Source organism: Fragaria vesca, linkage group LG7 (genome assembly GCF_000184155.1).
Source record: "Fragaria vesca subsp. vesca linkage group LG7, FraVesHawaii_1.0, whole genome shotgun sequence".
NCBI lineage: Eukaryota > Viridiplantae > Streptophyta > Magnoliopsida > Rosales > Rosaceae > Fragaria > Fragaria vesca.
Window position 1 is genome coordinate 996,026 of NC_020497.1, and position 13,325 is coordinate 1,009,350.

At 40.3% G+C, this 13,325-nt stretch overlaps 3 protein-coding genes across 3 annotated transcripts; all 3 read right to left on the reverse strand.

Moving 5' to 3' along the window:
• Nucleotides 1–652: 652 nt before the first annotated feature.
• Nucleotides 653–5,304, reverse strand: LOC101309664. The gene is made up of 10 exons (XM_004306450.1): nt 5,130–5,304; nt 4,165–4,373; nt 3,959–4,068; nt 3,576–3,840; nt 3,270–3,479; nt 3,080–3,148; nt 1,542–1,784; nt 1,386–1,454; nt 1,239–1,302; nt 653–1,041 (listed from the first exon to the last, which is right to left on the reverse strand). The coding sequence occupies exons 1-10, from the start codon at nt 5,155–5,157 to the stop codon at nt 998–1,000; spliced, it is 1,311 nt and encodes a 436-aa protein (XP_004306498.1). The 5' UTR covers nt 5,158–5,304; the 3' UTR covers nt 653–997.
• A 744-nt stretch (nt 5,305–6,048) lies between these two features.
• LOC101307160 (G-type lectin S-receptor-like serine/threonine-protein kinase RLK1-like) lies at nt 6,049–8,538 on the reverse strand. Its single transcript, XM_004308156.1, has one exon. It carries the CDS (start codon nt 8,536–8,538, stop codon nt 6,136–6,138), a length of 2,403 nt encoding a protein of 800 aa, XP_004308204.1. The 3' UTR covers nt 6,049–6,135.
• Nucleotides 8,539–9,301: 763 nt separating this feature from the next.
• Nucleotides 9,302–13,219, reverse strand: LOC101309959. Its single transcript, XM_004306451.1, has 8 exons — nt 13,132–13,219; nt 12,312–12,786; nt 11,661–11,826; nt 11,520–11,570; nt 11,239–11,421; nt 11,013–11,106; nt 10,030–10,757; nt 9,302–9,947 (listed from the first exon to the last, which is right to left on the reverse strand). Exons 2-8 carry the CDS (start codon nt 12,773–12,775, stop codon nt 9,585–9,587), a joined length of 2,049 nt encoding a protein of 682 aa, XP_004306499.1. The 5' UTR covers nt 12,776–12,786; nt 13,132–13,219; the 3' UTR covers nt 9,302–9,584.
• Between the last annotated feature and the right edge of the window lie 106 nt (nt 13,220–13,325).

Consider the following 13,325-nt stretch of genomic DNA (forward strand, 5'->3'; position numbering starts at 1 on the left):
AACGGTCCAGCTTATGTCATAAGCTGGACCGTTGAAGGTCATTAAAACTAAATTGAACTTTTGAAAGCCTTAACGATCACCAAATCATATGAAATTTTGTAGAGGTGATCTACTCATATAGACCTAAGATATGAACGGTGGAGATGTAAAATTATAATCGGGAAGTTGGTGTAATACCCTATCCCTATAAATGGCTTAAAATAGAAATCCCTCGTTGAAAGGGCCCTGTACCTAGCATACCTGAAGGAATAGTAGAATTTTCCCTGAATTAAAACCAATTTAACTGAATGAAGAACTCACCAATTATGAGATACACAAATGATCTTCATATACGAGGAAGCCAACTATTTGGTGTGCCACTGAAGCAGTGCATGAGGCTTAGCTAATAGTAAAACCATACGTTATGCGACGAAAAAGTTTCTCATATTTACCTTTGCTGCAACTACTTCCCGGATCGGAAAAAAATAAATAAAATTACTAGACTAAAATACAACTAAAATCAAGTTTTCAAGTCGGTTAAACTACGTGCACCTTGGCAAAAGCTCCAAATCCGAGTCTTATTAGTAAAGCTTTTGTCCTTTGGAAAAGCGTCTAACAAGTTCATGAGTATGCAACAAAAGGGCAGGTCATACATTATACATGAACAAGCACAGCATGCACACTGATCTATCACTATTAATGAATAATGTTACACAAGCATCATCCGCCTTTACCTAGGTTGTTAATTCCTCCTGCTATATCTATAAATCAATTATTATTACCCAATCTACAGTAACTCTCCATTCTACAATAATCTGCCTATATCCTCAAGACCCCCAAGCCCAGAGTTCTTACATGTTGGGGTGAGAGTAATAATAACAACAAAAGAGTGGCCTTCGAACCTGATCTCTTTCTTTCCCTTCTGGCTTCCTTGTAATTCCCCTACCTCACTATTGCTCCCTTCCAGCCTCTTACCACCAATAATATGCACTTTGCTGCTTCAATCCTTCTACCATTCTCAATCCATTGGTTGCCCACGTAAGAATTGGTGGCCAACCTCAGCTGTATAAAGGCAAAAGTCCAAGATCAGGGCCATGAGGCATCAAGTATGGGAAAAGTAAAGTGTTGTAATTACTATTAAATGTAATTGACTCGTTTTTGTTTGCAGAGCATCTTTCTCAATACTCTAATTGGTGGACAATGATATATTATACGCGGCAAGACACACTCTGGGGAAGAAAACAAGAGAGCATAGTTACCACTTTCACCATCAGAAATATCTGTGAGCTTTGCAATTGCATCAATAAGTGCTTGTTCATGATCCTGCCCAGTCATTTAAGAGATCAGTTGTGAAAATAATGAGTGATGAAAAAAATAAAGCTGAGGGGTAATAAGATTATCCTTACTTTCAAAACTTTCTTTGCTTTATCAATTTCAACAGGGTCTGGATGATTTGCACCAAAGACTCTCTCTACCTGTCCAAATTATTACAGAAAATGATATTTCTGCTACGAAACCAACAAATGTGTTGATCAAATAGGGATCCACCTATTTTCACTAACCTCCTTAATTAAAGTATCTGTGTGAAGTAAATGTATATCATCTGGCGCCTTCTTTCCAATGCCATTCTGGGATGGCAAAAAATCTTTTCTTGATTGACCCTTTCGGATTCCTCTACCTCTTCCAGAACCTGGAACACTGTCACGGCCTACAGATCTATTCATCCCATGCCCTGATCCACCATAACCCCCACGATGAGAGATACCAGGATCTTCGTCTACCCACTGAATATCCTCAGGAGATATCTGCACAACGAGTTATAAGCACAAATAAAGCTGTAAAAATTTTGAAATTCATATATCATCATGACTGGAATAATTAATCCATTACCACTAAAAGATGAGATATGTTCTAGATTTCTCCTGAGTTTTAAGAATGACAAATCCAAACAATTATTAATTTGTCTTTACTTCTCATAAACACTTCCCCCATTAGATGTAAACCAAATATAGTACAAGTTGTCCGGACTATGTAAAGTAGTAAAAGATCTTGAGAACTAATATTTTTCAGAGCATAATAATTGAATTATGGTAGCTGCTTTATGAGTGAATGAATGAATCCTATGAGCATGTTTTGTTCAGGAATCATACTTTAAACATGTTGAAAGACTAGAGCTGCAAACACCCAAAGAACAACTGATAAAATTTAAACACACCAGCATTTCCCCAAGTAGGGATCGCATAATTGATTGTGGTTTATTAGGGTTCCAAAGGCACCAAGGTAAAGCAAGGTGTTTGTGGTCTCGCAGGAATATACCTTTTGAAACATGATTACAATTGTAAAAATAATGGACATTAGCGGCAGAGGCAGGGAGCAAGCAAAAGGCAGCGGCATTGGGTAATAATATGAAACCAATCAAAACAGGGGTGCGTGCAGCAACAAAGAGGTCTGTTTTCTTATTAACTTTTCAAAACAGAACACCACTAGCTGCACATATATGGGGTTAGTAGGATGTCAGGCCGATTGCTTGCTAGTTGCTACAATGTGGTTTGGGATTTAACATTACCCAGCTATTTGCTCCAAGAATCTAGGTTTTCACAGTATGAAGCCCGGTTTGCGAAGTGGGTTTGGTGGTCTGGGGTAAACATGTTGCATATGGCCAGCGAAGTGGTTTTGGTGGTCTTGGGTATAAAAAAAACATGTTGCATATGGCCAGGGACCCATCTGTAAAAATGCAAATAGTTAAAGAAAAAGAGACTCTCAACAAACAATTCCCCCCTGTACTGGAAGATGTGTTTCCAGGTAGACTGTCTTTTCCAGCAGGCCCAAGGTGTTTTGAATATCCCCAGGCCCAGATGTGCGCCCAAGATTGCCTTCCAAAACACTTATCTTTACTATTTCGTTGCCTCACTTATTTTAGGGTTTCTCTATTGTGTATTGAATTTTGGACTGCCAATTAGACATATAGGCCTTATTCTGAAATAACTTGAGACTGCACGGTTATAGCTTTATAATGCACAATTTGCAGAAAAAATGTAATTAACATGATGCAATGGAAAAAAAAAATATTACTTCAGACCACATGGACAAAGAATTAAACCTCTGATAGATTAACCCATTCCCACGATTCATCAGCAGAATTCATATCGTAGACTAGTACATGTAATCCCTGACAAAAGATTAAAAAGAAAGGAGAAAAAATAAACAGACAAATGTCAGGTACATGGGTTTTCGCATCTTCGTAACAGCTGAACTATAATCTCAACAAGAACGATAAATGCCAAACATACCTTAGCTGCATTATAGTCCGTTATAACAGCTTCATAAAAGCTGTTGTCCTCGGGCCACCTAGTCCTAACTTTTTTCCCAATGAAAGGATTAAGTGTCGCTCCTTCCACAGGCTCATTCCTAATTGCACCAGAAGAGACTCTATTAGAAACTGGACCCCTTCCTGAAGAAGGGTGCGGCTTTATTGAAGAAGCACCAGGTAAAATTTGACCCTGCGAACAATATTTGACGTAAGCAAAACAACCAATTACATAAACAACTTCCTCTATATTATGTTTAACTCTGTATATGAGTAATCTTCAACTCACAGATTTATGTTTCTTGCCCTTGGCTGCTGGGGCTGGGACTGGGACAGATCCTCTCTTTACATTAGATGAAGATGGCTGGTGGGATGTTGTTGATGGCTGTGGAAGAAATGGTGGTGATGGGGCTACAAAGGATTGAGAATGTATTGATTGTGTAGTCTTCTGTTTCTTCCGAGATGCAGAAACAGTAGGACTCGGCAATGGATCATGAACAGCTTGAACAGTATTGAGCATGCCCAGTTGAACTCCACCTCCCTGTCTCCACTCCCTGATGAAGTCACCCAACACATCACCAATTAAACGTCAAAAGAGACTAAGTAACCGAATACTAAGAAATGTGCCAATCTCACTTAAATAGCTAAGCTAGTTTCTCATATTTATCAAACCTTATCCTCTGTAGGACATCATCAGCATTAACCCGTCCCAGAAGTTCTCTGTGCTCCTCATTCGATAACCTCAACTCCTTTCTAAGTTCTGTTATCACACTTTCCTTTTCCTGAAAAGAAAATACATTTCATGCAGTAATCATTTTAAACCTGATCAAAACAAATAAAAGTGATTAGAGCCATGAAAAAGAGAATGAAAAAAGTACCCAAGTAATTTGATCAGCTTGAGCTTTAAAGGCTCTTAGAACTGAACTGTATGCTTCTTTCTCAAGCTGATGAATTTGTGCTTCCATGCCAGTGTCACCATACATCCTGGAATACGGGACAGAAGCCACAGCAGACCTTCCATTCCCTGCAACACGACCCCCTCGAGGAATTCTATTTTGGTGTGATGGAGGAAGGTCGTCATCAGTTCCTGCATTTAATTTTTCAGGAAGAATGCAAAATACGATTAATAACAAAAATAGTATGAGATCTCTTACATTACTCTAATTACCGAAATACTAAACCGTGATATTGAAGAAGACAGAATATCTACACCGGTTGCTATGCATGACAAACCAACGATCTGGTTTGCATTAAAGGAATGCACCAAGTCTACTCAATTGTCCACTGGGTGTGAATGTAGAGGGTAACAAGTTAAATGGAGTATACAACTTTCAGAACTAGACATTTAATGTATGGAAAAGACAAGAACCGAATAACTATCCGTACTGGCAATTAGCAACTAAACAGAAGTAAAGTAGTACATTAAAGTTCATAATCAATTACCACTTCAATCTTACATTATATAACTATATCCCCTTGTGATTTTCAGTTTATGATTCTTTCTTCTTACAGAAAAGATGAACAACATTATTTGTTTGTCAGGCTAACGAGTATGAACTTTTCTGGCCCTAATCATGAATATAGAAAAGTTGATTTCAAAAACCCTAGTTCCACTTGAGAAACCCAAAACAGCATCAATTCCATATATGTATTGACACAACAGAAACCCAAGGAATCCAAAGATCAAAGAACAAATTAAGTCTCAAATAGAAGAAATGGAATTGGTGGGGAGTAGGAAACCCTAAATCCTCAATCAGAGCTGTTGGTGCAGAATTAAGAGAGAGCCCAAACAGGAATCCCAATTTAAGCCCTAACAAGGAATGAATCAAAGGAACTAACTCACCGCTGCTATCGTATGGCTCGTGCTCCATGGCCAGCTGCTCGGGCTCCAAATTAGAAAGAGTGCGTCAAATCACAGACGGCAGGAGAGCAAATCACAAGTGTCACTGCAAAAGCCTCCAACAACAGCAAGAGAAGACTCTTCTCACTCTGCTTACGGGTTCCCCAGTCTCTTCCCTGTCTTTTTTTCTTTTCTTTTTTTTTCTTTTCGGTAAAAGAAAGAGTTTTATTTTCAAGGTTTTTTTTCTTAGGCAATCCAAGGATATTTTTTATGCATGACAAAATGAAATACGTATCATTAGACCTGTTAACAAAAAACTCACTACAGAACCAGATAAGCAAACTTAGAACATCATAAAACTATAAGCTTTAACCACGTAAGCAGATCAATCAGGAGCAAGATGCGTGGTGATATCGCCGCCACCCACAACTGACACAGGAACGTCACCGGTCAGTGAAAATTTAGAGTTCAACCAAGACAATCTCGTACAATAATAACTGTACAGAATCCATCGCGGCCCATTCTCTTAAGCCACACTAGAACAACCACGACCAAGCAAGTGACCTTGACTATAAATGAATGACTGGAGCTATTGACGAATGACCGCGGCTATTGGTGAATGACCGTAACAATTTTAATGAATGAGTAGCTCAATTACTTGAAACGGTACAACAATCGCGACCTTGCAAATGACCGCAGCTATTAACGAATTACCGCGATCATCAATGAACAGCTACGGTGGTTGTTTTATGAAAGTTGTAGACATCATGACAAAAGAAAAATGGCGTATTCAAGGAATCGTTACTAAATACTTTCCATCAGATTGAATGTGCATTAACTGCTGTTTCAATTTCTAATTTATTTGTAATCAATTTCTACAATAGGCTGGGATATATTACATCCTTTCTTTATTTTGTATCAAACTTATACACTTTATTTTGTTACAAAACTTGAACAGACTTCAGAAGTGAAGCAACGACAATTAATGAACGCATGGATACAGCAAGTTTCAGCATATTGAACTAAAATGAGAAGGACTTGGAGGTACAGATACATCAACCACTCCTTCGAGCATTTGTGTAACCTTCTTCATGGGGGGTCTCAAAGATGGATCCTCTTGTATGCACCAAATTGCCACCATTACTAGCCTTTCCACCCTTTTCATGTCATTTCTGGCCTCCTCATCATCCTCGATCAACTCGTTTAATCTCCTTTGCTTGTAGCAATCGTAGACCCAGTCAGTTAGTATCACTTGTTCTTCATTTTCCCTTTCTATTTCGAGGCTCCTCCTGCAACAGATAATCTCCAACAGCATCACCCCATAACTGTAAACATCAACCTTTGCAGTGACTGGAGTATTTCTGAACCATTCTGGTGCAACATACCCTCTGGTTCCTCTAATGACTGTATGAGTCAGAGTTTGATCAGTTAGCAGAAGCTTGGCCAATCCGAAGTCCGAAATCCTTGCTGTAAATGAATCATCGAGAAGTATGTTGGGGGGTTTGATATCGCAGTGGATGATCTGAGTGCTACACTCATCGTGCAAGTACATTAGCCCTCTAGCAATACCAACTGCAATTTGGATTCGTTTGTTCCAGTCAGGCCTTGAAATCCCAAACAGAAAGCTGGCCAGTGTTCCGTTGCTCATATACTCATAAACTAGGAGTTTATTTGCCCCTTCATCACACAAGCCAAGCAATCTGACGAGATTTTTGTGATGGGTCTTGGCTATTGCACTCGCTTCTGTTTTGAATTCCTTTTCACCTTGTTGTTCTACCTTGTCCAACTTCTTGATTGCCACGTAGTTTGTTGAGCTTAGAGATGATACGACTCCCTTGTACACAGTGCCAAAAGCCCCTCTTCCTAGTTCTTCTCTGAAACCATCTGTGGCATCCTCGAGCTCTTTGTACGTAAAAGCGCGTAGATTTGCTTCCATAATACTGGATGTGCTAGGAGTAACCCTATGTGATTTGTGGTATGTGCAGAAAAGAAGCAACGCAATTGCTGCAACAAATAGGAAGTTGAGAAACACAGAGCTACCTAGAAGGAGTGCTCCTACTAAGACGAGAGTTTTCTGATCTTTGTTTCCTGTGTTTGATTGAGGTTGCTCAAAAGCACCAGATTTTGGTAATTTGATGAGAGCCTTGCCGACTAGACTCCAGTCTTGCCTTACATTCGAGAGGGGCAGCTTCTTCTTCAAGCAGCCCCCTTGGAATATAACAGCCACAACACAGTTACAATCATCGAGGCAAGATCTGCTACACTCGTATTCACTGAATGGCTGCAATACTTCATAGTTTGCAGAAGTGGGACCGAAAGTATTTGCTAGCTCCTGCATCACATATACATCTTGTGGCTTTGAATCACCTAGTTGATGACAACTTTGCATTCTATCTTGCTTGCAGCCCCACATCTTATAATTTTGATCTGTAGCAGAAAAGCCAGGAAGGCATTCACAAATTGGCCTTGTGTTTGGGTCAAGTCTGCATAAACTGTTATATCCACATGGCCCGCCGCCCAAATCTCCAGCTGATGAAGAGAAGCAAATGTTTCCTGGTATAGACCACATAATAAGCCAGGGTTCCCAACTCCCATTTTTTGGGGACTTTGGATGAGCATATTGGGTAAAAAGGCCATCCCAATCCAGTGTTGCTCTGTAATAGTAATCTCTTGATGGGGTTACTGTTCTATTTGAGAAGGACACTTTGTTTCCATTCCTCAGAACAACGCTGATTTGACCCGACTCATTGAAGGCTAGCCGGAGACCGGAGTTGAATTCATCAGCTGCATCAGATGTTTCGCTTCTGAAGTATGGTGGATATGGGTAGTCTGTAGGCAATGCCAGGGTATACAGCTCAAGCGTACCGGATTGTTTAAATTGGAGTTGAAACTTGCCCTTTGAGTAGTTGCTTGCAGTCTGCCTAGCAGTTAGCTTGTCTCCGATTTCCAACACTTGTGTTGGTAGAATGGTGTCTCTTTGGTCTTCGAAGCTCTGCCATAAAGGAGCCGAATTCTGGTTAGCAAGAACAAAGTTACCTGAGTCAAGCATGGCAGCATAAGCAACTCCTCTAATAACAGGCTGCGGCCATATTTCTTCTTCCCGAGGGCCGGTGAGCTTGAACTCACCATCCTTTGTGAGCTCCACTTTGGATCCTTTTGGTGCCGGATTGTCTCCATTTGCATACCAAACAAGAGTCTTCTCTGGAATCTTGTCATACCATATGGCAAGCAAGAAGAGGTCCTGATCACCAACGCGGCGAAATCCAAACGCAAACTCCCCGGAGGGCGATTGCCACGATAGAGTGTTGTCTGATGCAGTGAGGGAGGACCCCAAGCCATTTCGAGCAGCAGCCACACAAAAGAGCTGGACTATCAGGTAAAGGCAAAGTAAGTGGAGAAAAGAGAAGGCCATCTAGTTTCTAAGGGGATGAAAATGGACCGAGTTTGCACAACAAGGGAACCAAGAGTCTTACATATAAACAAAAACTCTACCTCACAGTGTTGTGTGTGACTTCTCTGTCATCTGTGTGCCCCGAGTCATGACTCTCGATTCATGACTAGTCCAGGTTGACTTGTTATTACTGATTCAGGGATGACTTTTCAATATTTTTACTTCGCCTTTCTTTCATCGTCATACTTGTTTCAATAATTGCTTGCCAACTACGTCTAATTGATTGAATCAGTCAATATCTCTATTCCTGTATGGTCTGAAACTCGCGTATTGACCACGGTCCACGGGTGAGATGTTATTCAAGGTTTAAATTTCTAAGCAGAACAACTTTAGAAAGACTATCCTTGTGTTTGGTAGACTTAGGTTTCGAGGGAACGTATTTGTTAGTCGTGTCTCCTTGGTGCCATGGGTGGTGACTTCTCCCACCTTTTAAGAATGTCCAGAATTCTACCTAGCTGAATTCTCTGTCTCTTGTCACTTGATAGTATCAAAAATCACAACAGAGAACTCTATCTGCCAGCCTGAAGGCTCAACTCTCACCCTAGATCACATAGTATGCTATGTGCAACTGTCAGTGGTAAGAGCCAATATATGAACCATCATTCAACAAGTAACTAATTTAATGTTTTCATGAAAAGAACTAACAACCACATATCTGCTAACTCAAGTCCTGACAATAGAACTACAGCTATCAGGCAAACATAAATCCAGCACAAAGGAACCTATAAAACACAGATTATTTTTCTTAGCCAACAATTCACATATGCAACAAAGTATACATTTGAAGTCTGTCACTTGGTCCGGAGAAACATGTGTACATGTTCCACCACAGAAGAGGCAGAACAAATTCTATAAAACACGGGCACTCAAAAGCACAAACCAAATTCAAATCAAAGGCATGATCTCTGACTTTCCACTCTCACTTACCTCGGCAATGTTGCCAACAACAATGTCGGGGTTGTCATCAAATACCTACCTCCTCATAGCAAGCATTCCAGATGGCTCTATTAGAAACCAGCCCATCCAGCAGGTTGGGAAGCTGGCTTGCTCTCCATAGCCTTTGTGTCACCAAAACGCTGAGAAATATTTCCTTCACCCATAGGTCTTGGTATCTGAGTGCTTCCAGTGGGTGCAGCAGAAAAGCTCTCTGTTCCAAAACCCCACGAGTCAAAACCAGAATTTACTTGAGTCGTAGCTTGCTTGTTCTGGTGACCATTTCTTGTCCTGACAGATTTGACACTGTTGTCTGTTGAAGAAGGTTGTAGTGGTTCTGCAAACGGCTGCCATGACTTTGTTTCTGGACTTGGAGTTTTCCGGTCAGACTTATCCTGCTGGAGTTCATAAATGGGTCCTTCTATCTTCTCCCTCTGCTGCAAGAATGATAAATTTGATTATTACTAAATAATGTAATAGACAGAATATAATAAGAAGTCAATCAGTTGAAAACAATACCGGTGGGGTTGCAGATGACTGAATGCCAGGTGACATTTGATTTCTCATAGCATCTTTATTCGGTGACGGTGTTCTAGCAGCAAGCGTCTGCTTAAGCTCCTGCAACTCTTGCCTTTGTGATCGGCAGATGGCTGATAGCTTTTCAAATTTTGAAGTTATTTCAGCCTTTTCTAAGTTGGCTTGGTTCAGCTGCTCCTTCAATCTCTCTACTTCAGTCTCCAATGCTTCTTCTTTTCCTGATTTGCTATTACTAGCTCCCACACTGATTTTATTAGTATCAAATTCAGCAACAAATGAGCTAAATGCATCATCTTGAAAACCAGCTGCACTCTCAGGCTTGGATGCCTTTGGCCTCTCAGCACCACGGTCGGCATCCTTCTTGAAGAAATTTATTTCAATGTCCTTTGGAGATCCATCTTGAAGCTTGTGCGACTTTCCATGTGAGTTTCTTCGTGCAGCATAGGTTGGAGTATCTGCCACTTTTGCACGGGCACTATTCTTGGGTGAAGGATGATTAGAATCATCAAACTTAGGTAAAGTCTTTTCTTCAGCAACAAGTGAATCCTCAGCGTGCTGAGTGGACCAGAAAGCACCAAGTGGCCCTCCACCTCCCGCCTTGGCCATATTTGACGGTTGTGATGGATTTCTAGCTGATTCTCCCACTGAAGGTGGTGGGGGTGGACTTCTACGAGGCATTTCGGGAGACTTGTTTGCAGGCCTTGAAAAACCTGCAGATTTCACTGGTTGTAATTAATACTTTAACTTCAAAACTGAAAGCTTCAAATATTTTATTAATTTCACTGGTTGTAAGTAATACTTTTGATGTAGTTTTAGTAAAGTAGCAAGACATTTGAAAACAAAAACCAGGTTTTCCTTGAAACAGAAAAGGCTAGAAGTAAGTTTTACTTGAGGAATGCTTTCTAATACCAAAGAAAGAAGTTTTAGCTACATTTGAAAAATAATAATTATAGGAAAATTATCACCTTCATGTTTTCCAGCATTAAGCATTTCAGGCTGTATATCAGGTAAAGACTTCTGTAAACCAACTGGTAACAGCTCATTAACACGAAACCACACCTGTCACAAAAAGGGGGGAAAAAAATCAGTAATGAGTATTAGAATCTCCACACCTATTGTTGCATGGACTCGATTGATCTAAAACTAACCTAAATTCATGGAGATGAATGGCCAATCAAGCAAAGCGCTTGCCTGCGTGATGTCTGGTCTGTTGTCTGGTGATGCCTGAAGCATGTCTTTGATGAGATCTGTAATCGACGAGCTATATTTAGGTAACTCTGGAATGCGATAGTTTCCATTTAAGATCTGCAGCTTTGACTCTCCATCGAATGCACTTTTGAAATAGCAAATGCGAAAGAGAAGGCAGCCAAGAGCCTGCAAATGGTAGTGTTGTGTCAGTTCCAGGTAACATTTTAAAGCAAGTGTTCAACTATTCAGAATCATTACTGATCTGGAGGACCCAATCAACTTACCCATATGTCTACCTTCTCGTTGATAAGTTCTCTCCGAAATAGATCCCACATCTAGTTCAAAAGTAGAAAGAAATTAGTAAAACATTATAAAATTTGAAGCGACTATGTTGAAATATTGAAAAACAAGGCTTTATGCTCAACCTCAGGGGCCCTGTAGGCAGGTGTCGTGTGCTTTCTGATATTGTCTTCTTCAATACCCATTTCTTCAGGCTTCTCAAAGCGCTTGTGGTTGGTAGAGGTGCTTCCAAAATCACACAATTTCCATAGTCCATCTGACCCTAACAGCAGATTTTCAGCTTTCAAATCCCTGAACATGGATTCCATCATTAGATTTCAATTTCTAAAAATTCATAGGAATTACATGAATCAAAAGGAAAGAAATGAAAGTTATTAGTCAGTGTTCACTAATCAGACTCTCTTCAATTTCATCTTACACATAATTGAAAATGAAAGTTCTGAATCAGTGTTGACTAATCAGACTCTCCTCAATTTCATCTTATACATAATTGAATAATGGCGGGTAATGGTAAATGAACTATAACTTGAAGGTTAATATGCATCAATGTTGCAGCTTCCGCATCTGGTTGACAAACCAAGGTGCTAATGGTTGTACAGACATTGTGAGTATCAGTTTTATTTCAGTACTTTCATGAAACACGACTACTAGCCAGTAAAAGAGAGGGCCGACCACAACCAGTTTATAAGAAAATGTTGTGGGTGAATTAAAACCCTCAAGTGCCAAAAGAAAAGTAGGAAGACACACATTAAATAGTCAAGTTCAAACCAAAGTACCTATGAGCAATGGGAGGGGACAGCGTGTGCATTGCAAAAACTGCAGTGCACACATCTCTGAAGATTAAAAGGAGCTGTTTCTCATCAAAAAACCCAGCTCCTCTACTATCCAGCACGGTAACCAGAGACTTGTCACAATATTCCATGACAAGGAGGGCCTCCTTTGTGCGGCCCAAATCCATGATGGCGTGCGCATAGAGAGTGACCACATTGGGATGGCCTCTGAGTAACTTCATGACGTTGATTTCCTTCATGACCAAGTCGAGCAACTCTTCATCATTACAAATGATGTGCTTCAAAGCATACTGCTTGGAGGTATGGACAAGGTCCCGAGCTAAGTACACGCAAGAGAAGCCTCCTTCGGCAATGACATTCCTAACATGAATCTTGAGAGTTCCAACGTCAAGGGAGCGGCCTTCGAGGCCAGCTGGCTCCTTGTGCATAAAAGGCTTGAACCTCCACATTATGAACTGCACTGAACAGAACGAGCAATGGCATTTCAATTTTGCAATTCTAAAGTTTGATCTTGATATCCAAAAAACAAGAAATACAGATTCAGCAATAGCGTTCACTGTTTGTCAATAACCACTACAGATTCTTAATAATCTTTGAAAGATAAAGCCCTGAAAATCTAGCAAGAATTCATGGCGATGATTCAAATCTCAAAAGGCCCTGAAAAGATGGAACTTTAACAAGAAGCAGAAGCAGGAGAATCAAAGTAATAAGCAAAAGGATGGATCTGTTTGAAACCAAATCGAAAAAAGAAAAAGTGATCAAGTTGCAAGAGAAGCAGATCTGAGGATGAAGGAAGGGGGCGTACCTCGAACAAGTTGAAGCGGAAGCTGAAGCTGCTGCAGAGAGAGATCTACGAACGTGAAACAGATTACGTGCTGATCCACTCTCTCCTCTGAATCAAACAAAGAAAGAGCCTTCTTCTCCAAATTGTTTAATATTGCAGCATTAATATATTTATAAATGGAGAGAGAGAGAGAGAGAGAGAGAGAGAGAGGAGGA